The sequence below is a fragment of the Microchirus variegatus genome (genome assembly GCF_963457635.1).
Source record: "Microchirus variegatus genome assembly, chromosome: 21".
Lineage (NCBI taxonomy): Eukaryota > Metazoa > Chordata > Actinopteri > Pleuronectiformes > Soleidae > Microchirus > Microchirus variegatus.
In genome coordinates, this window is record NC_139822.1 from 10684478 (window position 1) to 10710257 (window position 25780).

General features: G+C 48.7%; 1 protein-coding gene across 1 annotated transcript; it reads left to right on the top strand.

Moving 5' to 3' along the window:
* The first annotated feature begins 426 nt into the window (after nt 1-426).
* lamc1 (laminin, gamma 1) lies at nt 427-25009 on the top strand. The gene is made up of 28 exons (XM_083907523.1): nt 427-1066; nt 8108-8412; nt 14096-14226; nt 14551-14714; nt 15251-15433; nt 15543-15660; nt 16371-16469; nt 16656-16792; nt 17434-17556; nt 17631-17820; nt 17920-18032; nt 18644-18865; nt 18954-19142; nt 19285-19530; nt 19727-19880; nt 20771-20913; nt 21026-21204; nt 21281-21437; nt 21514-21719; nt 21798-21877; nt 21957-22094; nt 22491-22635; nt 22726-22875; nt 22968-23082; nt 23544-23743; nt 23820-23978; nt 24062-24161; nt 24691-25009. The coding sequence occupies exons 1-28, from the start codon at nt 691-693 to the stop codon at nt 24945-24947; spliced, it is 4779 nt and encodes a 1592-aa protein (XP_083763649.1). The 5' UTR covers nt 427-690; the 3' UTR covers nt 24948-25009.
* Nucleotides 25010-25780: the final 771 nt, after the last annotated feature.

Below are 25780 nucleotides of genomic sequence, written 5' to 3' on the forward strand. Positions count from 1 at the left end.
GTAAATCACTGACTTTATCTTCACACTTTAACGTGTTTTATAAACAACAAACACATGAATAAGGTTCATAAAGAAGTGATATTTTTAAATACATTTGTTTTGTTATTTCAGATTTTGTATTTTTCATTTCTATTTCATGTTTTAATTGTTTAAAATTACATATATGATGCAATAATTATTTGATTTAAATTTCGTTTAAAAAAAAAAAAGTTTAATTCATTTTTAATTGCTTCTTCTTTAAAAAAAAAATAAACGAATAAATCTTTATTTTAAGGATCGTGATTTTTTTGTCGCTTATCAAACGTCTCCTCGGTGACGTCACTCGGCTCCTCCCCTCTCTTCGTCTCGTTCACTCGGCAGTTTCCGGAGCGGCTCGGCCTGGCCGCGCCTGCGCACTCGTGTCCTGGGTGTAGTCAGCGGAGCGTCGTCTCTCACCGCGGATCACTTTTATGGCGGCGGACACAAAGAGCTGACGGTCACAGCGCAGCAGCACAGCCGGGAGAAGAGCCTCTGTCCGGGTCCTGAACACCGTCGAAGCCCCGCCGAAACAACCTCCGCGCACTCCGGTCTCTCGCTGTCTCCGGAGGACCGTGTCGCCGAGCGGAGAGTGACCGTTAAACTTTGTAAAAGTTGGGGCAGAGTTTGAGTTTGAGCCGCGCCGTGATTTTTTTCCTCCTGTCGGCGGTGAAAATGCTCAGCGTGATCCGGGCTCTGGTGGCCCTCAGCTGGGTGTCCGCGCTGTGTGTCCGCGCTGCCATGGACGAGTGTTCGGACGAGCAGGGCCGAGCTCAGCGCTGCCTGCCCGAGTTCGTCAACGCCGCCTTTAACGTCACGGTGGTGGCGAGCAACACCTGCGGCTCCCCGCCCGAGGAGTACTGCGTCCAGACCGGCGCCACCGGGGTCACCAAGTCCTGCCACATCTGCGACGCCCGGGACCCGCGGAACCACCACAGCGCCGCGTACCTGACCGACTACAACAACCAGCAGGACACCACCTGGTGGCAGAGCCAGACCATGTTAGCGGGCATCCAGTACCCGAACTCCATCAACCTCACCCTGCACCTCGGTAAGACCCCCGCCAAACCCCCCTTAAGTTACCCGCACGTGAAGGTTTTCCGGCTCACTGCTCCGAGCGTCTGCGTTATTTAAGACAACAAATCACACGTCGTTCATGTTTAAGATCCGCTCTTTAATTCGGCTCAAGTCCAGATCCCTGAAACCGGACTTATTTAGCTGAAATCCCGACTTAAGTGAGCGAGTGTCGGCTGAGCCGCAGCAGGTTGAGCAGTGAGGCTCAATGATTGTGTGTGGGGAGCACGCGCGAGGAGACTTTAAAAAGTGAGGGTTTTTCTAACGAGGTTTGGTTCAATAATCTCAATCCGATTTAATCTGGAAAACTGCGGCAATGAAGCGCGAGGACATAGCTGACATTGTTGGGGGAGGTGTGTGCGCGTGCGTGCGTGCGTGCGTGTGTTTTCTTATACTGATCAGTAATAAATGTTGAGACTTTAAAGACTGCACTCACTCTGCTTCACAAAAGCCCACAGAGAAAACCAGCTGCTCCTCTGCTGCCCCGCGTGGTCACTTTGTGTCATTACGTTAACATAACGTTTTTCAAATGCCGAACTTTTTTTTTGGTTTTTCTCTGTGGACTTTGGTGCAGACGGAGTGAGTGGTTTATAAACTTCAGTTCTCAGCAGCAGGGGGCGCTGTTTCCTGACTGAGAATCATTCTTTTTTTTTCATATTTTCTATGTTTTTCCTCGCACCTGAGTTTGTGGGCGGGGCAAAGAGTGAGACAGGTGATGATGTCACGGTGGACCAATCAGGTGTCTGCGTCTGTTTGACCGCGGAGAACGTCGCATTCCTGAGACGCCGTGTCACGGTGGCCTCGCTCGCCCTCATTCTCTCTCTCTCTCTCACACACACACACACACACTCACTGTATTTTCTGGCCCTGAGGTTATGTTTTTGTTTTTGTCTCCTCGTTCACTTGTTTGTTGCTGCAGGTTAAAGTCTGGTTTAAGTCGGACTTACGTGGTTTAAGTCTGGTTTGAGTCGGACTAACCTGTTTAAAGTCTGGTTTAAGTCGGACTAGCGTGTTTAAGTTGGACTAACGTGTTTAAGTCGGACTAGCTTGTTTAAAGTCTTGTTCAAGTCAGACTAGTGGGTTAAAAGTCTTGTTCAAGTTGGACTTGTGTGTTTAAAGTCTGGTTTAAGTGGGACTAACGTGTTTTAAGTCTTGTTTAAGTCGGACTAGTGTGTTTAAAGTCTGGTTTGAGTCGGACTAACCTGTTTAAAGTTTGGTTTAAGTTGGACTAGCGTGTTTAAGTTGGACTAACGTGTTTAAGTCGGACTAGCTTGTTTAAAGTCTTGTGCAAGTCAGACTAGTGTGTTTAAAGTCTGGTTTAAGTCGGACTAACGTGTTTTAAGTCTGGTTTAAGTCGGACTAGTGTGTTTAAAGTCTGGTTTGAGTCGGACTAGTGTGTTTAAAGTCGGGTTTAAGTCCGACTAACGTGTTTTAAGTCTTGTTTAAGTCGGACTAGTGTGTTTAAAGTCTGGTTTGAGTCGGACTAACCTGTTTAAGTCAGACTAGTGTGTTTAAAGTCTTGTTCAAGTTGGACTAGTGTGTTTAAAGTCTGGTTTAAGTCGGACTAACGTGTTTTAAGTCTTGTTTAAGTCAGATTTGTGTGTTAAAAGTCTGGTTTAAGTCCGACTAACATGTTTAAAGTCTGGTTTAAGTCGGACTAGCGTGTTTAAGTGGGACTAACGTGTTTAAGTTGGACTAGCGTGTTTAAGTCGGACTAGCTTGTTTAAAGTCTGGTTTAAGTCAGGTTTGTGTGTTAAAAGTCTGGTTTTAGTCAGACTAGTGGGTTTAAAGTCTTGTTTAAGTCGGACTAACGTGTTTAAGTCGGACTAGCGTGTTTAAGTGGGACTAACGTGTTTAAGTTGGACTAGCGTGTTTAAGTCGGACTAGCTTGTTTAAAGTCTGGTTTAAGTCAGGTTTGTGTGTTAAAAGTCTGGTTTTAGTCAGACTAGTGGGTTTAAAGTCTTGTTTAAGTCGGACTAACGTGTTAAAAGTCTGGTTTAAGTCCGACTAACATGTTTAAAGTCTGGTTTAAGTCGGACTAGCGTGTTTAAGTGGGACTAACGTGTTTAAGTTGGACTAGCGTGTTTAAGTCGGACTAGCTTGTTTAAAGTCTGGTTTAAGTCAGGTTTGTGTGTTAAAAGTCTGGTTTTAGTCAGACTAGTGGGTTTAAAGTCTTGTTTAAGTCGGACTAACGTGTTTAAGTCGGACTAGCGTGTTTAAGTGGGACTAACGTGTTTAAGTTGGACTAGCGTGTTTAAGTCGGACTAGCTTGTTTAAAGTCTGGTTTAAGTCAGGTTTGTGTGTTAAAAGTCTGGTTTTAGTCAGACTAGTGGGTTTAAAGTCTTGTTTAAGTCGGACTAACGTGTTTAAAGTCTGGTTTAAGTGATAATAATGTAGTGAGTGATGTGAAGATGTCGCCCCCCTCCCTCTGTTTGAAGTACTGCTGCTTGTCCTGACTCGCCAACAAAGAAGAATCCTGCATGTGTGTGTGTGTGTGCGCGTGTGTGTGTGTGTGTGTGAGTGAAATCACGTGAAAAACAAACTCGAGTTGTCTTGATGGTCTTAGGGGGCGGGGCTACAGGGGGAGGGGTCATTACTCGCTTCAGTACCTGAGATTTTCTTTGAAGATGAGGGGTGGGGGGCGATCAAACACCTGAACTCTCTCTCTCTCTCTGTGTGTGTGTGTGTGTTAGCTGAGGTCCAGCTGTGTGTGTGTGTGTGTCTCTGGTCATCTGTCCACATCCTAGTTTCCCACGCTGAGCTCACACACACACACACACACGCGCACACACACACACACACACACACACACACACACACACACACACACACACACACACACACACACACACACACACACACACACACACACACACACACACAGTATCATTTCAAACAGCTGTTTTCTCTCCATAGGAAAAAAAACAGTTTTTTTATGAACGGTTTGACAGATGTGTGTGTGTGTGTTTTTCTCACAGTCATGTCCAACATCTGTGTGTGTGTGTGTCTCTCTCTCTGTGTGTGTGTGTGTGTTAAGACCACATTAAACTCCTCAGACAGTGTAACCATGGAGACGCCTCCTCCGGCCTTCATACTTCTGACAGATACTCACTGCAGTTTCCCTCCTGGTCAGTAGGGGGCGCTACACAAGGTTGTTGTTGTTCTGTCTCCAGTGAGAGTTAAAGACTGTTGTTGTTGTTTCTCTCTTTTCTGTCACTGAACAGTTTTAAGATCATTTAGAATCTAAACATGTGACGGATTATAGTCTGTCAGCGATAAGCTCCGCCTCTGTGGAGGGACACGTTCAGGGACAGGAGACGTTCAGGGACAGGAGGCGTTCAGGGACAGGAGACGTTCAGGGACAGGAGACGTTCAGGGACAGGACACGTTCAGGGACACGAGACGTTCAGGGACAGGAGACGTTCAGGGACACGAGGCGTTCAGGGACAGGACACGTTCAGGGACACGAGGCGTTCAGGGACAGGAGACGTTCAGGGACAGGAGACGTTCAGGGACACGAGACGTTCAGGGACAGGAGACGTTCAGGGACAGGAGGCGTTCAGGGACACGAGGCGTTCAGGGACACGAGGCGTTCAGGGACACGAGACGTTCAGGGACACGAGACGTTCAGGGACACGAGACGTTCAGGGACACGAGGGGTTCAGGGACACGAGGCGTTCAGGGACAGGAGACGTTCAGGGACAGGAGACGTTCAGGGACAGGAGACGTTCAGGGACAGGAGACGTTCAGGGACACGAGGCGTTCAGGGACACGAGGCGTTCAGGGACACGAGGCGTTCAGGGACGGGAGGCGTTCAGAGACATGAGGCGTTCAGGGACGGGAGGCGTTCAGGGACGGGAGGCGTTCAGGTCTCCCGTCAGGGACGACAGATAAGACCACGCCCACACAGTTGACCTTTGACCGAGTTTTTAAAGATGTTCAAGTTCAGCTGAGACTCTGAAGACAAAGGGGGCGGAGTCAGTGCTCTGGGAAAAAGCAGAGTTCCCATGTGAAGCAAAGGTCAGAGGTCACAAGGAAGTGACACACACACACACACAACCTCATCCTCCTGCAGTGAAACTGATCTGGATCTGTGTGGATCTGGATCTGGATGGTTTAAGTCGGACTAGTGTGTTTAAAGTCTGGTTTAAGTCGGACTAACGTGTTTAAAGTCTGGTTTAAGTCGGACTAACGTGTTTAAAATCTGGTTTAAGTCGGACTAACGTGTTTAAAGTCTGGTTTAAGTCGGGCTAACGTGTTTAAGTCAGACTAGAGTGTTGAAAGTCTGGTTTAAGTCGGACTAACGTATTTAAAGTCTGGCTTAAGTCAAACTAGAGTGTATACAGTCTGGTTTAAGTCGGGGGTGGGGGTGTGATTTGATTGACAGCCTCAGGGACAGCAGCGGGGGTTTTGGGCTGGTTCTATTATTACAGAGTGTGAGTTACAGGACAAGCAGATGCATGCAGGGTAATTTTAGTCTGTGGTGGGGGGAGGAGGGGGCGGGGCCATACAGGGGGGGCGGGGCCATGCAGGAGGGGGAGGGTTGTTGTCGCACAGTGAAGGTAAACGCATGATTAACTCTGTGTGCACCTGAGACAGGACAAGCTCCGCCCCCTCTGTGTGTGTGTGTGTGTGTGTGTGTTTGTGTGTGTGTCTCTGTGTGTGTGTGTGTCTCTGTGAATGTGTGTGTGTGTCTGATAACGAGGACTATTGTTTGTTCCTGACGTCCCACTGTGATGATGACACCTCCAGGGGGTGGAGCTTCTGCTTCTTTGGTGGTCTGTGCAAACACACTGTGTGTGTGTGTGTGTGTGTGTGTGTGTGTGTGTACTCAGCAGCCATTTTGTGTCTCGATCACTTGTCTGAGTGAGAGACGTTCAAAGACGCCATGTTTTCTTCACTTATCTGACCTGCGAGATAACACACACGCACACACACACACACACCGAGCTCCTCCCCCTCCCTCTCTAATCTCCTGTCGTCCAATCAGAATGCTGTGTTTTATCAAACAGAAGAAGAGATGATGGTGATATGAACCGTGGCTCCTCCCTCCTGAGAAGAGTGACAGACGCTCAGGTGTGCAAACCTAACGCACCTCACCTTAATGAATCTGAACCAGGTCTCAGGTTTAAGACGCTGCGTTCAGGTCCAGCCTCAAACCTCTGACCTCTGACTATAGTTTAAATATAAGAGTCTGCCCCCTGGTGGACGTCGTTGACCTTTGACCTCACTGTTGGACGTGAACGTGGAGGCTCTGGCTGCAGATGGCGCCGGCGCTGGGCTCCGCCCACGCGCTCACAGTCAAAGCACTCTTTGTTTTTTCTTCTGGACAAAAATGTGATGAGGTCATGGACGGAGCTGCAGCTTTAGGCCCCTCCCCCTGAACCTGAGGCTCCGCCCCCGTGGTCGCTGGAGACAAAACAGCTGATTGATCCTCAGACTGATGATGTCATCGATGTTACCATGACGTCAGAGAGGAAAGGGCAGATTTTCACAATAAAAGCTGGTTGATGCTCATATTGCTGTTTCCTGCAGTGATTGACAGCTTTAAAGGACACGTGTCCTCGTCTGTGATTGGCTGAAGCAGCCGTCGTCTCGTCCTCAGACGTGTGAGGACATGTGAGACGTGTCTCTGTGTTGCCATGGTTACAGTCTTTTCTCTTGTGATTTACAGCATTTGAGTGATAAAACTGGTTACAATGGAAACCAGAGTGTGGAGGTGCAACTCCCCCTGGTGGATCTTCACAGTAAATCACTGTCAATGTTTAGAGTGAAGAAGATAAAGAGACACAGACCATGAGGACGACCCCCCCCCCCCCCCCTCACATTCCAGGAGGTTCATTCCTGCTTCAGTCACTGTGTCACTCTGTAGCTCCGCCCCCTCCTCAGGCTGTGTTCATGTGCAGACATGACTGAGGGGGGGGGAGGGGGCGGGGTCAGTGGTTCATTACAGGAAGTTTGACTTCCTGTAGTGAACCACTGTTCAAGAGGTCAGAGAAACAAGTTTAACTTCACTGTGACGACAACAACAACAACAAACAACAACAACAGCGCGTTGTTGTTGTTTGTTAGATGTGAGATCAAAGCAGAAGATGAAACAAATGTATCTTCACTGATTAAAGACTGAGATGAAAAAGATCAACGTGAACACATTGTTGACTGACACACACACACACACACACACACCCCCATACACAGACACACACAGACTAACAGACACAGAGACATACACACACACACACAGACATACACACACACAGACATACACACACACACACACAGACATACACACACACACACACACAGACATACACAGACGCACACACACACACACACACACACACGTACAGACGCACACACACAGAGATACAGACACACACACACACACACACACACACACACACACACACACACACACACACACACACACACACACACACACACACACACACACACACACACACAGAGACACGCACACACCCCCCCCCACACACACACACACACACAGAGAGACACGCACACACACACAACCCCCCCCACACACACAGACACACACACACACACACAGAGACAGGAAGTTGTGTGTTTACAGTCACTTCATTGTTTCCTCTTGTAAACCTGAGTCTTTTGTTATCGTCCAATCACCTGCTTCACCTTTATTTACACTTCTCTGTCACACACACACACACACACACACACACACGCACACACGCACACACACACATGCTCAGACTGGTCCACTTGCTGCTGTCAGGAGTTAAAGGACCAGTACGTCATTTTACATTCCTGCTCACACACAGCTGCAGAAACTGACTTTAATCATGGAAACAGACTCACAACCTGGTCTCAGAGAGAACCTGGTCTTATAGTGAACCTGGTCTCAGAACCTGGTCTCAGTTGTATTTCAGTGTCACCTCAGCTCACATTAGCTCTAAGTCAGGAGTTTGTGTTGTCATCATCCTGACGAGGGGGCGGAGCCTCAACAGTTACTGACTCCGCCTCTAAACTCTCTCTGCAGGTAAATCCTTCGACATCACCTACGTCCGTCTGAAGTTCCACACCAGTCGTCCTGAGAGCTTTGCCATCTATAAGAGGACTTCAGAGTCTGGACCTTGGATCCCGTATCAGTTCTACAGCGGCTCGTGTGAGAAGACGTTTCACAAACACAGTCACATCTTCATCAGAACTGGAGACGATGAACAGACGCCTCTTTGTACTGATGACTTTAGTGACATCTCACCTCTGACTGGAGGAAACGTGGCCTTCTCCACTTTAGAGGGACGACCTAGTGCTTATAACTTTGACCACAGCCCTGTCCTACAGGTGAGGACATATCTTCATGTTTGTCCATGTGTCTGTCCATGTGTATGTCCATGTGTCTGTCCACAGCTTTGTCCTCCAGGTGAGGACAGACCTGGAGGACAGACGTGAGGACAGGTTAGTGTCCTCACGTCTGTCCTCAGACAGGAAGTGTTCTGAAACTAAAAGATCAAAGAAAAAGAAAATTCTTGTTGTGACAGGAAGTCACACGCACACACACACACACACACACACACACACACACACACAGACGGACAGACATGTGGTGTTGTGATGTGTTACTAGGCCACGCCCCCAGATTTCCCACTGCTCAGTTTGGCTCTGTAGCCCCGCCCCCTCATTCTGAGTCCACTCCCACATCTTTATGGGGTCCAGGTCTTACACAGGTCCAGGTCTACACAGGTCCAGGTCTTACACAGGTCCAGGTCTACACAGGTCCAGGTCTACAGACGTCCAGGTCTTACACAGGTCCAGGTCTTACACAGGTCCAGGTCTTACACAGGTCCAGGTCTACAGAGGTCCAGGTCTACAGAGGTCAGGTCTACAGAGGTCCAGGTCTTACACAGGTCCAGGTCTACAGAGGTCCAGGTCTACAGAGGTCCAGGTCTACAGAGGTCCAGGTCTACAGAGGTCAGGTCTACAGAGGTCAGGTCTTACACAGGTCCAGGTCTACAGAGGTCCAGGTCTACTGAGGTCCAGGTCTACAGAGGTCAGGTCTACAGAGGTCCAGGTCTACAGAGGTCCAGGTCTACAGAGGTCCAGGTCTACAGAGGTCCAGGTCTTACACAGGTCCAGGTCTACAGAGGTCCAGGTCTTACACAGGTCCAGGTCTACAGAGGTCCAGGTCTACAGAGGTCAGGTCTACAGAGGTCAGGTCTACAGAGGTACAGGTCTACAGAGGTCCAGGTCTACAGAGGTCCAGGTCTTACACAGGTCCAGGTCTACAGAGGTCCAGGTCTTACACAGGTCCAGGTCTACAGAGGTCCAGGTCTACAGAGGTCAGGTCTACAGAGGTCAGGTCTACAGAGGTACAGGTCTACAGAGGTACAGGTCTTAGAGAGGTCCAGGTCTACAGGGTCCAGGTCTACAGGGTCCAGGTCTACAGGGTCCAGGTCTACAGGGTCCAGGTCTACAGGATCCAGGTCTACAGGGTCCAGGTCTACAGGGTCCAGGTTTAGCTCCAGCTCAGCTGTGAACTGTCGTCATGAGTCTATTTTTGCTGAAGTGATTCTGTGGCGTCGTCAGGTCTGTGACAGGAAATAACTGCAGTTCAGAAACCAAACACCAGGACCTGGACCTGGACCTGGACCTGGACCTGGACCTGGTTCTGTTCAAACAACCATAGTGACTGATTTTGTCTGAATAACAGAATATATAAAACAATGACTAGCTGTGTGTGTGTGTGTGTGTGTGTGTGTGTGTGTGTGTGTGTGTGTGTGTGTGTGTGTGTGTGTGCGCATATGCGTGTGTGTGTGTGTTCTTCTCTGGAGATAACAGCTGTTTTCCCTCTTCCTTAAATCTAAAATGATTGATAACAAACAAATGTTGAGTTAAAACAGTGACATCATGGTTCTGCAGCTGCTCAACACGTCACATGACGAGCTGAACCAATCGCAGACGAGCTGAACCAATCACAGACGAGCTCACGCGTTACCGACGGCAACGGGAGGTTTACACAGAAGAGACGTCTGCACAAACACTGACAACAGTGATGATGATGATGGAAAACAGAGATCACAGTGCTAATGTTAGCTAAGTTAGCTTCTGCAATGTGAGGCTAACATTAGCTAAGTTAGCTTCTGCAATGTGAGGCTAACATCTGCTAAGTTAGCTTCTTCAATGTGAGGCTAACATTAGCCAAGTTAGCTTCTTCAGAGTGAGGCTAAGGTTAACTAACTTAGCCCTTCAAATTGAGGCTAACTTTAGCTAAGTTAGCTAATGCAATGTGAGGCTAACATTAGCTAAGTTAGCGTTTTCAGAGTGAGGTTAAGGTTAGCTAAGTTAGCCTCTTCAGAGTGAGGCTTACTTTAGCTAAGTTAGCTTCTCCAATGTGAGGCTAACATTAGCTGAGTTAGCTTTTTCAGAGTGAGGTTAAGGTTAGCTAAGTTAGCCTCTTCAGAGTGAGGCTTACTTTAGCTAAGTGAGCTTCTGCAATGTGAGGCTAACATTAGCTAAGTTAGCTTTTTCAGAGTGAGGTTAAGGTTAGCTAAGTAAGCCTCTTCAGAGTGAGGCTAACTTTAGCTAAGTTAGCTTCTGCAATGTGAGGCTAACATTAGCCAAGTTAGCTTTTTCAGAGTGAGGCTAAGACCTGCAGGGGGAGCATCAGCAGTAACACACAGTGACCTGCAGGGGGAGCAGCAGCAGTAACATACAGTGACCTGCAGGGGGAGCAGCAGCAGTAACACACAGTGACCTGCAGGGGGAGCAGCAGCAGTAACACACAGTGACCTGCAGGGGGAGCAGCAGCAGGTTTACATGAGCAGAAACAGCTGTTGTTGCTCAACAGGAAAGATTTTTATTTTCCCATCAATCATTTACTGAAATATGATAAAACAGTTATTGTTTAACCTTCACATGGTTTCTCCTCCTCCTCTTCCTCCTCCTCCTCCTCTTCTTCCTCCTCTTCTTCTTCCTCCTCCACATTCTTCACATACTGAGGTGGTGAGGAGGAGCTGCTGTTGTGTGTGTGTGTGTGTGGGAGGTGATGATGATGATGAAGAGCAGATACATGGTTCACATCAGTGTGTGAACGTTTGTCTCATTTAAAGAGACAGTTTGTTGTATTTAAACACACACAGAGCTGATGCAGTGTGAGCGCCCCCTGTCTGCAGAGTTGATGGAACTTTTCATTTGAACTTATGATTTTTTGGTCCATAAAATGTGTTTTTACACAAGAATAAAACATTAGACTCACTTTAACTTAGAACTTGTCACCACTCACTCTCCCACACCAAAGTCACTCACTCTCCCACACCAAAGTCACTCACTCTCCCACACCAAAGTCGCTCACTCTCACACACCAAAGTCACAATGAATGATTTTAGTGAATTCAGCTTTTAAAATATTGACTTTAGACTTAACTCAGTGACACAAAGTGACCACACGAGGCAGCAGAGGACCAGCAGCTCCTGTGTTTTCTCTGAGGTTTCGTGTGAGAGAGTGAGAGGCTTCAGAAACAGCAGATGTTTGTTTCCTGTGTGAGGTCATGACCTTGAACATGGCGTCCTTCACATTAGACACAGATTAGTGTTAAGACTCATGTTCCCATGAGGCCGAGCTGCTGATAATCTCTTTCCCAGAGTTCTTCTTCCTCACGATCAACAGGTGTCACTGACGTCATCATCTGCTGAGCCAACACAGCTGTTACCGTGGTTACGTTACCGTGGTTACGTTACCGTGGTTACGTTACCGTGGTTACGTTACCGTGGTTATGTTACGTTACTGTAGTTACGTTACTGTGGTTATGTTACGTTACTGTGGTTATGTTACTGTGGTTATGTTACGTTACTGTGGTTATGTTACGTTACTGTGGTTGCGTTACTGTGGTTATGTTACGTTACTGTGGTTATGTTACGTTACTGTGGTTATGTTACTGTGGTTGTGTTACGTTACTGTGGTTATGTTACTGTGGTTATGTTACGTTACTGTGGTTACGTTACTGTGGTTATGTTACGTTACTGTGGTTATGTTACGTTACTGTGGTTACGTTACTGTGGTTATGTTACGTTACTGTGGTTATGTTACTGTGGTTAAGTTACGTTACTGTGATTATGTTATGTTACTGTGGTTATGTTACGTTACTGTGGTTACGTTACTGTGGTTATGTTACGTTACTGTGGTTATGTTACTGTGGTTGTGTTACGTTACTGTGGTTATGTTACTGTGGTTATGTTACGTTACTGTGGTTACGTTACTGTGGTTATGTTACGTTACTGTGGTTATGTTACGTTACTGTGGTTATGTTATGTTACTGTGGTTAAGTTACGTTACTGTGATTATGTTATGTTACTGTGGTTATGTTACTGTGGTTATGTTACGTTACTGTGGTTACGTTACTGTGGTTATGTTACGTTACTGTGGTTATGTTACGTTACTGTGGTTATGTTACGTTACTGTGGTTACGTTACTGTGGTTATGTTACGTTACTGTGGTTATGTTACGTTACTGTGGTTATGTTACTGTGGTTATGTTACGTTACTGTGGTTATGTTACGTTACTGTGGTTAGTTTACTGTGGTTATGTTATGTTACTGTGGTTAAGTTACGTTACTGTGATTATGTTATGTTACTGTGGTTATGTTACTGTGGTTATGTTACTGTGGTTACGTTACTGTGGTTACGTTACTGTGGTTATGTTACGTTACTGTGGTTACGTTACTGTGGTTATGTTACGTTACTGTGGTTATGTTACGTTACTGTGGTTATGTTACTGTGGTTATGTTACGTTACTGTGGTTATGTTACGTTACTGTGGTTACGTTACTGTGGTTATGTAATGTTGCTGTGGTTATGTTACGGTACTGTGGTTACGTTACTGTGGTTATGTTACGTTACTTTGGTTACGTTACTGTGGTTATGTTACGTTACTGTGGTTACGTTACTGTGGTTATGTTATGTTACTGTGGTTAAGTTACGTTACTGTGATTATGTTATGTTACTGTGGTTATGTTACTGTGGTTATGTTACTGTGGTTATGTTACTGTGGTTACGTTACTGTGGTTACGTTACTGTGGTTACGTTACTGTGGTTATGTTACGTTACTGTGGTTATGTTACGTTACTGTGGTTATGTTACGTTACTGTGGTTATGTTACGTTACTGTGGTTATGTTACTGTGGTTATGTTACGTTACTGTGGTTATGTTACGTTACTGTGGTTATGTTACGTTACTGTGGTTACGTTACGTTACTGTGGTTATGTAATGTTGCTGTGGTTATGTTACGTTACTGTGGTTATGTTACGTTACTGTGGTTATGTTACGTTACTGTGGTTACGTTACTGTGGTTACGTTACGTTACTGTGGTTACGTTACTGTGGTTATGTTACGTTACTGTGGTTATGTTATGTTACTGTGGTTACGTTACGTTACTGTGGTTATGTTACTGTGGTTATGTTACGTTACTGTGGTTATGTTACTGTGGTTACGTTACTGTGGTTACGTTACTGTGGTTACGTTACTGTGGTTATGTTACTGTGGTTATGTTACGTTACTGTGGTTACGTTACTGTGGTTATGTTACGTTACTGTGGTTATGTTACGTTACTGTGGTTACGTTACTGTGGTTATGTTACGTTACTGTGGTTATGTTACGTTACTGTGGTTACGTTACGTTACTGTGGTTACGTTACGTTACTGTGGTTATTTTATGTTACTGTATTACGTTACGTTACTGTGATTATTTTATGTTACTGTATTACGTTACGTTACTGTGATTATGTTATGTTACTGTGGTTACGTTACTGTGGTTACGTTGCTGTGGTTATGTTACGTTGCTGTGGTTATGTTATGTTACTGTGGTTATGTTACGTTACTGTGGTTATGTTACGTTACTGTGGTTATGTTATGTTACTGTGGTTATGTTACTGTGGTTACGTTACTGTGGAGCTGACACAGCGCCCTCTGTGTGTGACTGTGAGACTGCATCACTAACATGTTCTCTCTGTCCTCCTTCCTCTCTCTGTCCTCTCAGGACTGGGTCACAGCCACAGACATCAAAGTCACGTTGAACAGACTCAACACGTTTGGAGACGAAGTTTTTAATGATCCTAAAGTTCTGAAGTCGTATTATTATGCAATCTCTGACTTTGCTGTGGGAGGAAGGTAAGAGTGGTGTGTGTGTGTGTGTGTGTGTGTGTGTGTGTGTGTGTGTGTGTGTGTGTGTGTGTGTGTGTGTGTGTGTGTGTGTGTGTGTGTGTGTGTGTGTGTGTGTGTGTGTGTGTGTGTGTGTGTGTGTGTGTGTGTGTGTGTGTGTGTCTCAGCTCTCACGTGTGTGTGTGTGTCTCAGCTCTCACGTGTGTGTGTGTGTCTCAGCTCTCACGTGTGTGTGTGTGTCTCAGCTCTAACGTGTGTGTGTGTGTCTCAGCTCTAACGTGTGTGTGTGTGTCTCAGCTCTAACGTGTGTGTGTGTGTGTGTGTGTGTTTCAGGTGTAAGTGTCACGGTCATGCCAGTGAGTGTGTGACTTCTTCAGGTCGTCTTGTGTGTGACTGTAAACACGACACATCAGGTGACGACTGTAACGTCTGTAAACCGTTCTTTAACGATCGTCCATGGAGACGAGCGACGGCCGACAGCGCTAACGAGTGTCTGCGTGAGTATGAGCGTGTTTTTACTGTGGCCCCGCCTCCTTACTCTACTGTCTCCTCCCCCTCATTTTACTGTCACCACCCCTCACTCTGTTGTCTCCTCCCCCTCACTCTGTTGTCTCCGCCCCCCACTCTGTTGTCTCCTCCCCCTCACTCTGTTGTCTCCGCCCCCTCACTATGCTGTCTCCTCCCCTCACCCTGTTGTCTCCACCCCTCACTCTGCTGTCTCCTCCCCCTCACTACGCTGTCTCCTCCCCTCACCCTGTTGTCTCCACCCCTCACTCTGTTGTCTCCTCCCCTCACCCTGTTGTCTCCACCCCTCACTCTGCTGTCTCCTCCCCTCACTCTGTTGTCTCCGCCCCTCATTATGTTGTCTCCGCCCCTCACTACGCTGTCTCCGCCCCCTCACCCTGTTGTCTCCGCCCCCTCACTACGCTGTCTCCGCTCCCTCACTCTGTTGTCTCCTCCCCCTCACCCTGTTGTCTCCGCCCCCTCACCCTGTTGTCTCCTCCCCCTCACCCTGTTGTCTCCGCCCCCTCAGCCTGCGACTGTAACGGGAAAAGTTCGGAGTGTTACTTCGACGCCGAGCTCTACCGCGCCACAGGTCACGGTGGTCACTGCAGGAACTGTGCTGACAACACGGGCGGAGCTAACTGTGAGCGTTGCCTTGACAACCACTACAGAGACGACAGCGTCTGTCTGTCCTGCAGCTGCAACTCTGTGGGTGAGTGACCACGCCTACTTCTGATGATGTCACCATGACTGTGATGATGTCATGACTAACTGTGTGTGTGTGTGTGTGTGTGTGTGTGTGTGTGTGTGTGTGTGTGTAGGCTCCATGTCTCCTCAGTGTGATCACAGAGGAGTGTGTGTGTGTAAACCTGGAGTTTCAGGAGACAAATGTGATCGCTGTCAATCAGGATATCACAGTCTGACTGAGGCCGGCTGCAGGTAACACACACTATATACAATATACACACTATATACACACTATATACACACTAAAATATCACAGTCTGACTGAGGCTGGCTGCAGGTAACACACACTACACACAATATACACATTATATACACACTCTACACAATATACACTATACACACTAACATATCACAGTCTGACTGAGGCTGGCTGCAGGTAACACACACTATATACAATATACACACTATATACAATACACACTATACACACTATCATATTACAGTCTGACTGAGGCTGGCTGCAGGTAACACACACTCTATACAATATACACACTATATATACACTATATACACACAATATACACACTAACATATCACAGTCTGACTGAGGCTGGCTGCAGGTAACACAGACACACACACACTAAAACACACACTATACACACACACGAACACAAGCACACACACTATACACACATTATAAACACACACACACACTAATACACACACTATACACACACACACTATAAACACACACACACTAATACACACACACACAAACACACACATGAACACAAACACACACACTATAAACACACACACATGAACACAAACACACACACATTTTCAGTCTGTAAATAAATGTGTTTTTTCTCTGAAGTTTTGTGGTTAAATGGAGTGTGATTGTGTTAGTGTGTGTGTGTGTGTGAGCGCCCCCTGCTGACCTCTCTCTCTCTCCCTCACAGACGCTGCTCTTGCTCGCCCTCAGGCAGCACTCAGGAGTGTGATGTCACATCAGGACAGTGTCGCTGTAAAGACAACGTGGAGGGCTTCACCTGTGACAGGTAAGCCCCGCCCACTGGCCTACCTCAAGCCCCGCCCACTGACATACCGCAAGCCCCGCCCACTGACCTACCTCAAGACCTGTGGAGCTCCTGTTGTTCTCAACAATGTTTTTATGACTAAATAAAAACCTGTGTGTGTGTGTGTGTGTGTGTGTGTGTGTGTGTGTGTGTGTCTGTGTCTCTCAGGTGTAAGCTGGGCTTCTTTAATCTGGATCAGATGAATCCTCTTGGTTGTTCTCCGTGCTTCTGTTTCCTTCACTCGTCTGTTTGTCAAAGTGCTGAAGGCTTCAGTGTTCACACCATCAGCTCCACCTTCAACACAGGTAACTACAGCGCAACTACAGCGCAACTACAGCACAACTACAGCACAACCTGCTGCTGTCCTCACCTGTGTCCTCTCTCATGTCTCCTCTCATGTCTCCTCTCATGTCCTCTCATGTCCTCTCATGTCTCCTTTCATGTCCTCTCATGTCCTCTCATGTCTCCTCTCATGTCTCCTCTCATGTCCTCTCATGTCCTCATGTCTCCTCTCATGTCCTCTCATGTCTCCTCTCATGTCCTCTCTCATGTGTCCTCTCATGTCCTCTCTCATGTGTCCTCTCATGTGTCCTCTCATATGTGTCCTCTCATGTGTCCTCTCTCATGTCCTCTCTCATGTGTCCTCTCATGTCCTCTCATGTGTCCTCTCATGTGTCCTCTCATATGTGTCCACTCATGTCCTCTCATATGTGTCCTCTCATGTCCTCTCTCATGTGTCCTCTCATGTCCTCTCTCATGTGTCCTCTCATGTCCTCTCTCATGTGTCCTCTCATATGTCCTCTCATATGTGTCCTCTCATGTCCTCTCATGTGTCCTCATGTCCTCTCTCATGTGTCCTCTCATCTGTCCTCTCATATGTGTCCTCTCTCATGTGTCCTCTCATGTCCTCTCATGTGTCCTCTCATGTCCTCTCATGTCCTCACAGATGATGAACAGTGGACAGCTCAGCAGCGAGACGGCTCCAGTGTCTCCGTCCTCTGGTCTCCAAGTGAACAGGAAGTGTCTCTGATGTCTGATAATTATTTACCCATGTACTTCATCGCCCCAGGTACACACACACACACACACACAGAGTGACCGTTGCCGTGCTAACGTTGCTAACGTTGCTAACCCCGCCCACAGAGAAGTTCCTCGGGAACCAGATGCTAAGTTTCGGTCAGAATCTGACGCTGAGTTTTCGAGTCGACCGTCGCGACACTCGTCTGTCGGCCGAGGACCTGGTGCTGGAGGGCGGCGGCTTCAGGGTGGCCGTCCCCCTCATCGCCCAGGGCAACGCCTACCCCAACGAGAACATGCAGACATACGTGTTCAGGTGATAATCCAGATTCAATTTAAACCGTAAATTCAGGTTTAGTAACTTTTATCCCTGTGTTTGTGAAATAATCTGTTAATCTGGATTAACGCCTTTCAGGCTCCACGACAGCACAGATTATCCCTGGAGGCCGACAATCAGCAACTCAGACTTCCAGAGACTTCTACACAACCTGACGGCCGTGAAGATCCGAGGAACCTACAGCGAGAAGAGTACGCTACGCAAAACATTGCAACTCTACACAAAACATCGCAACTCTACACAAAACATCGCAACTCTACACAAAACATCGCAACTCTACACCAAACATCGCAACTCTACACAAAACATCGCAACTCTACACCAAACATCGCAACTCCACACAAAACATCGCAACCCCACACAAAGCATCGCAACTCTACACAAAACATCGCAACTCTACACAAAACATCGCAACTCTACACAAAACATCGCAACTCTTCACCAAATATCGCAACACTCACAAAACATCGCAACTCCACACAAAACTTAGCCACTCTACACAAAACATCGCAACTCTACACAAAACATCGCAACTCTACACAAAACATCGCAACTCCACACAAAACTTAGCAACTCCACACAAAACTTAGCAACTCTACACAAAACTTAGCAACTCTACGCAAAACATCGCAACTCTACACAAAACATCGCAACTCTACACAAAACATCGCAACTCTACACAAAACATCGCAACTCTACACAAAACATTGCAACTCTACACAAAACATCGCAACTTCATAAACAGTAACATAACGTGAACTTTGCGACACATTGTATCTTTGATTAACGAGTGTTTCTCCAGGTGCTGGTTACCTTGATGACGTCTCCTTGGTGACGGCGAGGCGTGGCCCAGGTGTCCCCGCCCACTGGGTGGAGCAGTGCACGTGTCCTCAGGGTTACCAGGGGCAACACTGTGAGCAGTGCACTCTGGGATACCGGCGTGGACGACCAGAGCTGGGGTCGTTCAGCTCGTGTGAAGCCTGTAACTGTAACGGACACAGTGACGCCTGTGATCCTGACTCAGGTAATCCTGAGTTTAAACCTGGGTTTAGAAGTTAATCTAAATAATTAATATGGTTAAATTGTTGTTAATCTGCTGAACTGTGTGTCAGGATCATGTGACTGTCAGCATCACACCTCTGGATTAAGCTGTGAACGTTGTAAAGACGGTTTCTATGGCGACGCCACCAGAGGAACAGCTGACGACTGTTCGCCGTGTCCGTGTCCCAGCGGCGCCACCTGTGCTGTAGTACCCACCACCAGAGAGGTGGTTTGTACCAACTGTCCTGTGGGGACCACAGGTATGACCTGAGGCCACGCCCACTCTCTCTCACTGAGCTGTCCCTCAACTGTGTGATATGCCCCTCCCCCCTCTCTCTCACCTGTGTGCTATGCCCCTCCCCCCTCCCTCTCTCACCTGTGTGCTATGCCCCGCCCCCTCAGGTAAGCGCTGTGAGCTGTGTGACGATGGTTTCTTCGGCGACCCTCTGGGTCAGAACGGACCAATCAGAAGCTGTCGAGTGTGTAAATGCAGCGACAACATCGATGCTAACGCCGTGGGTAACTGTGACCGTGAAACTGGACAGTGTCTGAAGTGCATCTACGACACAGACGGCTTCTTCTGTGACCGATGCTCTGACGGTTACTACGGCAACGCCCTCAGCGCTAACGCTAACGACAAGTGTAAACGTAAGACTGCCACTCTTTCTGACCACAAGAGGGAGCTGCTACTACCAGTTTGAACTTTAATCACACTAACTTTGATTCCTTCCTCTCTGTCCTCTCTGTCCTCTCTGTCCCCTCTGTCCTCTCTGTCCTCTTTGTCCTCTCTGTCCCCCCCCGTCCTCTCTGTCCCCCCTGTCCTCTCTGTCCCCCCCCCCCTCAGCCTGCTCCTGCTCAGTCTTGGGGACAGTAGGAGGACAGGTGTCCTGCTCTCAGGGGACAGGTCAGTGTCCATGTCGTCCTAACGTGTCTCAGCGCGACTGCAGCGTCTGTGAACTCGGCTTCTTCAACCTTCAGAGCGGCAACGGCTGTGAAAGGTCAGAGGTCACATGACTGAGGGGGCGGGGCCACATAAACACACGTGATGAGGAGGGGGCGGGGCCACATAAACACACGTGATGAGGAGGGGGCGGGGCCACATAAACACGTGATGAGAGGAGGGGGCGGGGCCACATAAACACACGTGATGAGAGGAGGGGGTGGGGCCCCATAAACACACATGATGAGAGGAGGGGGCAGGGCCGCATAAACACACGTGATGAGAGGAGGGGGCGGGGCCACATAAACACACATGATGAGAGGCGGGGGCGGGGCCAAATAAACACACATGATGAGAGGAGGGGGCGGGGCCACATAAACACACATGATGAGAGGAGGGGGCGGGGCCACATAAACACACATGAGGGGCGGGGCCAAATAAACACACATGATGAGAGGAGGGGGCGGGGCCACATAAACACACATGATGAGAGGAGGGGGCGGGGCCACATAAACACACATGATGAGAGGAGGGGGCGTGGCCACATAAACACACATGATGAGAGGAGGGGGCGGGGCCACATAAACCCGATCTGGAGGCTAGTGATTGCGCCCCCTGCTGTGTGATCAGTTAACTAAGTTAGTGTAAAGTTAACTAAAGGTTAGTGATTAGTTAACTAAGTTAGTGTAAAGTTAACTAAAGGTTAGTGATTAGTTAACTGAAGGTTAGTAATTAGTTAACTAAGTTAGTGTAAAGTTAACTTACTTACTGTAAAGTTACCTAAGTTACTGTGAAGTTAACTAAAGGTTAGTGATAAGTTAACTAAGTTAGTGATCAGTTAACTAAAGGTTAGTGATCAGTTAACTATGTTAGTGATCAGTTAACTAAAGATTAGTGATCAGTTAACTAAGTTAGTGATCAGTCTAACCATCTGGCCCCTCCCCTCAGGTGTAACTGTAACCCCATTGGCTCGACAGACGGTCAGTGTGACATCATCAGTGGTCAGTGTGAGTGTCAGCCCGGGGTCAGCAGCCTCCACTGTGACCGCTGTGAACTCAACTTCTTCAGCTTCAGCTCGTCAGGATGCAAACGTAAGACCCTGCTCCTGTCGCCGTGGTAACCGTGGTCAGTGTGGTCGCCGTGGTGATGACCGTGTGTGTGTGTGTGTGTGTGTGTGTGTGTGTGTGTGTGTGTGTGTTGCAGCGTGCGACTGTGACCCTGAAGGCTCTGTGGCGTCTCAGTGCAAAGACGACGGTCGTTGCGAATGTCGTCCGGGTTTCGTCGGCGCTCGCTGCGACATGTGCGAGGAAAACTACTTCTACAACCGCTCGGCCCCCGGGTGTCAGCAGTGTCCGTCCTGCTACAGCCTGGTCAGAGACAAGGTGAGAGGACGCCACAGCGCCACACTGTGGACGCACAGAGAGAGGGTGTAACACCTGTGTGTGTGTGTGTGTGCAGGTGAACCAGCAGAGGCAGAAGCTTCACGACCTCCAGACGCTCATCGATGACCTTGGCTCTGGTCAGGAGACGGTCAGCGACGCAGCGTTTGAGGATCGACTGAAGGAGGCGGAGCGAGCCATCGTGGAGCTGCTGGAGGAGGCGGAGACTAGCAGAGGTACACACACACACACACTGTGAATCTGTGCGTGTTCTCTGGGAATCGAGTCCACGTTGACCTTTGACCCCCACAGACGTGGACCGCGGCCTGCTGGAGCGTCTGAACGCCATCAACAACACTCTGACCACGCAGTGGAACCGCCTCCAGAACATCCGCAGCACCGTGGACAACACGGGCGCTCAGGCCGACCGCGCACGCCACCGCGTCCGCGACGCCGAGAGTCTGATCGACCGCGCGCGACAGGAGCTCGACAAGGCTAAGGACGCCGTTAGCAAAGTGGTGGGTTAGCGAGCGAGCTGTTGTCACGGCAACCGTCTTATTTACCAACACATTAACGCACTCTGACCACGTCTGCAGGACATCAAACCACCAGGAGGCAGCGGTGAGCCCAACAACATGACTCTGTTAGCAGAGGAAGCTAGGAGACTGGCTGACAAGTAAGAGGCTCCGCCCACTCTCACTGCACTCACTCACACACTCGCTCGCTCACTCACTCATTCACTCACTCTCTCACAGACACAAGATGGACGCCGACCAGATCGAGAAGATCTCCAGAGATGCTAACGACACGTCGACCAAAGCTTACAACGTCCTGATGAAGACGCTGGACGGAGAGAGTAAGACCAGCCAGGAAGTGGACGAGCTCAACAAGAGGTGAGGCACAGGAAGTGGTGAGTGTCAGATAGGAAGTGGTCAGTGTCTGACAGGAAGTGGTCAGTGTCTGACAGGAAGTGGTCAGTGTCTGACAGGAAGTGGTGAATGTCAGACAGGAAGTGGTCAGTGTCAGACAGGAAGTGGTCAGTGTCTGACAGGAAGTGGTGAATGTCAGACAGGAAGTGGTCACTGTCAGACTGGAAGAGGTGAGTGTCGGATAGGAAGTGGTGAGTGTCGGATAGGAAGTGGTGAGTGTCAGACAGGAAGTGGTGAGTGTCAGACAGGAAGTGGTCAGTGTCTGACAGGAAGTGGTGAGTGTCAGACAGGAAATGGCCAGTGTCAGACAGGAAGTGGTGTCGGTGGACTGACCTGGACTGACCCGTCTCACCTGCTCAGGTACAACGAGGCCAAAGACTTGGCCAAGAACCTGGAGAAACAGGCCAACAAGGTCCAGGCGGAGGCGGAGGATGCAGGAGACAAAGCTCTGAAGATCTTCGCTAACTTGACCAGTTTACCGTCGTTTGACACAAAAGCTCTGGAGGTAAACGCCGTGATGAGACGTGACTTTGACCCCGCCCCCTCACTTCCTGTCTGAGCCCGTGTTCTGTTTTGTTGGTGTGTTTTTTTTCAGGAGGAAGCGGGAAAGATCAAGAAGGAGGCGTCGGATCTGGACAAACTGATCGACAAGACGGAGTCGGAGTACAACGACCTCCGAGACGACCTGAAGGTCAAAGAGCAGGAAGTTCGTAAACTGCTGGAGAAGGGAAAGAGCGAGCAGCAGGTACGTTCAGCGCCACCATCAGGACACTTTGTTTAACTCACCCGCTGGACTCGCTGATGTCATGTGACACCTACTTCCTGTTTGTGTCTCAGACGGCAGATCAGCTGTTAGCACGAGCCGACGCCGCTAAAGCGTTAGCAGAGGAGGCGGCTAAGAAAGGACAGTCCACGTTTAAGGAAGCAGAGGAGATTCTTAACGACCTCAGAGGTCAGTGTCTGTCTGTCTGTCTGTCTGTCTTCCTTCTCTCTGTCCTCGTCTGTGTCTCTGTTCTCCGTCTGTGTCTCTGTCTGTCCTCCGTCCGTCCTCCGTCAGTGTCTCTGTCTGTCTGTCCTCCGTCAGTGTCTCTGTCTGTCCTCCGTCAGTGTCTCTGTCTGTCTGTCCTCCGTCTGTCCTCTGTCTGTCCTCCGTCTGTCCTCTGTCTGTCTGTCCTCCGTCTGTGTCTCCGTCTGTCTGTCCCTCCGTCTGTCCTCCGTCAGTGTCTCTGTCTGTCTGTCCTCCGTCTATCCTCCGTCTGTCCTCGGTCAGTGTCTCTGTCTGTCTGTCCTCCGTCTGTCTGTCTGTCCTCCGTCTGTCCTCCGTCAGTGTCTCTGTCCGTCTGTCCTCTGTCTGTGTCTCTGTCCTCCGTCTGTCTGTCCTCTGTCTAAAGACTAGTTTTTCTTCTGGTTCAGATTTCGATCAGAGAGTCAACGACAACAAGACGGCGGCGGAGGACGCCATGAGAAAGATCCCCGCAATCAACGCCACCATCATGGCCGCCAACGAGAAGACCCGGCAGGCGGAGGCTGCGCTCGGCAACGCCGCCGCCGACGCCCATGAGGCCAAGAACAAAGCGGAGGAGGCGGAGAAGATCGCCAGCAACGTCCAGAAGGTAAGACGCATGGACGCTGGTGGACGAGGTCGCCGCGTCCTCTCACGCGCTAACGCCGCTCTGTTGTCGTGACCAGGGCTCCGCCCACACCAAGGAGGACGCGGAGAAGGCGTTCCAGGACGCCAACAAGCTGGACGACGAGGTGGACGACATGATGGAGCAGCTGAGCGCCGCCGAGCAGGAGCTGGCCAGGAAGAAGGAGGAGGCCGACAACGACATGATGATGGCGGGAAAGGTACGAAGCGCTAACGCTAGCTCGCCGCAGCGTACGTTTGCTCTGTGACATCACTGTGACATCACCGTTTCCTGTCTCTTCAGGCGTCCACCAGCGCCAAGGAGGCCGAGGACAACGCTCGCAAGGCCAAGAGCGCCGTGAAGACGGTCCTGAGCACCATCACCGCCCTGCTGGATCAGCTGGGTAAGAACAAGTGTGACTTCAATGAGCTCAATGATGACCAATGTCCATTTTTGCAAGTGTTAGCAAGTTTGCTGACTTAAGCGTAGTTGCTAGCGTTGTTGGTAGTGTTAGCGACATTAGCAGCCATTGCTAACTTTAGCCAGTTTTACTAACACTAGACACTATGCTGACTTGAGCATAGTTGCTAGCATTGTTGGTAGTGTTAGCGACACTAGCAGCCATTGCTAACTTTAGCCAGTTTTAGTAATGCTAGACACTGTGCTGACTTGAGCATAGTTGCTAGCGTTAGCGACATTAGCAGCCATTGATAACTTTAGCCAGTTTTACTAACACTAGACACTATGCTGACTTAAACATAGTTGCCAGCATTGTTAGTATTGTTAGCAACATTAGCAGCCATTGCTCACTTTAGCCAGCTTTACTAACGCTAGACACTGTGCTGACTTGAGCATCGTTGCTAGCGTCGTTGGTAGCGTTAGCGACTTTAGCAATGGCTGCTAACGTAATGCTACATGATTGTGTGGTGCAGGAAACATTGATAAGGTGGACCTGAGCAAACTGAACCTGATCGAGGAGTCGCTGAACAGCGCCAAGAACAAGATGGCCGACAGCCACCTGGACAGGAAGTTGTCGGAGCTGAACGACGTGGCGCGGAAGCAGGAGGACATGATCTACGACTACGAGCGGCAGATCCGCGACATCCACGCCGACATCAACAACCTCAACGACATCAAGAACACGTTACCTGACGGCTGCTTCAACACGCCCTCTCTGGAGAGGCCATAAGCACCGCCCCCTCCCCTCACACGCCCCTCCCCCTCCACATCTAACACTCCGGCAAACACACCGACTTTTACCAAAACATTTTTTTTTTTAAACTTTTTTCCACATTCTCGTGTTTTCTTTTACGATTGAAAAAAAAACAAAAAACAAGTTTGCATTTTAACGAGAGAAAAGCAGCTGATGTCGTTCCCGCGGTAACCTCGTGGTCACGGTAACGCCACAAACTCGCCGGTGAACGGAGGTCGCACTGAGGTCAACGTACCTCAGGGAAAAAAAACAAAAAAAACACGCAATCCCAACATGACTGCACCCGCCCGCTCCATGACAGGAAGCTCCGCCCACATAGGGAAACACCACTTCCTGCCGTCAGAGCGTCACACGTGAAGGAATCCTCCAACGCAAAGATGTCACTCGTGTTGTCTTTACCGTGCGTCTCCGACGTCTTTGTCTAATTGTCGTCCGTTGTTGACGTGACTTTTCTTGTTAGCGACGCGTTCGTCGTCTTCTTCGTTATTATCCTGCGATCTTGTCCCTGAAAGTGACGTGTGGATAAAAAAACAGGTTTTTTTTGCGGTGTTGACTGGCGCCCCCGTGTGGCGCCGCCCTGTGTGTGCACGTCACCGCCCCCCCACGGCTTCCACCAATCACGCGTCGTCGTCTCGTCCTCCAGCTAAAATCCAACACTATGCAACTTTGTAGACTTTGCGTAGCGATAGTTTTCTGTGATACACTGGTGCTAAGAATTATTATTATTATTATTATTATTATTATTATTGTTTCAAATGTTTTTATTTTTGTGTGAATGTTTTTTTTATTTGTGTAAATATAACGACAAA

What these genes read in the sequence shown, in the direction of transcription:
- lamc1 (XM_083907523.1), top strand. Translation starts at nt 691, where the DNA reads ATGCTCAGCGTGATCCGGGCTCTGGTGGCCCTCAGCTGGGTGTCCGCG. An exon ending in AGGACGCCGTTAGCAAAGTG is followed by an intron (nt 21,720 to 21,797) that starts GTGGGTTAGCGA and finishes CCACGTCTGCAG; the next exon opens with GACATCAAACCACCAGGAGG. An exon ending in AGGGAAAGAGCGAGCAGCAG is followed by an intron (nt 22,876 to 22,967) that starts GTACGTTCAGCG and finishes TTTGTGTCTCAG; the next exon opens with ACGGCAGATCAGCTGTTAGC.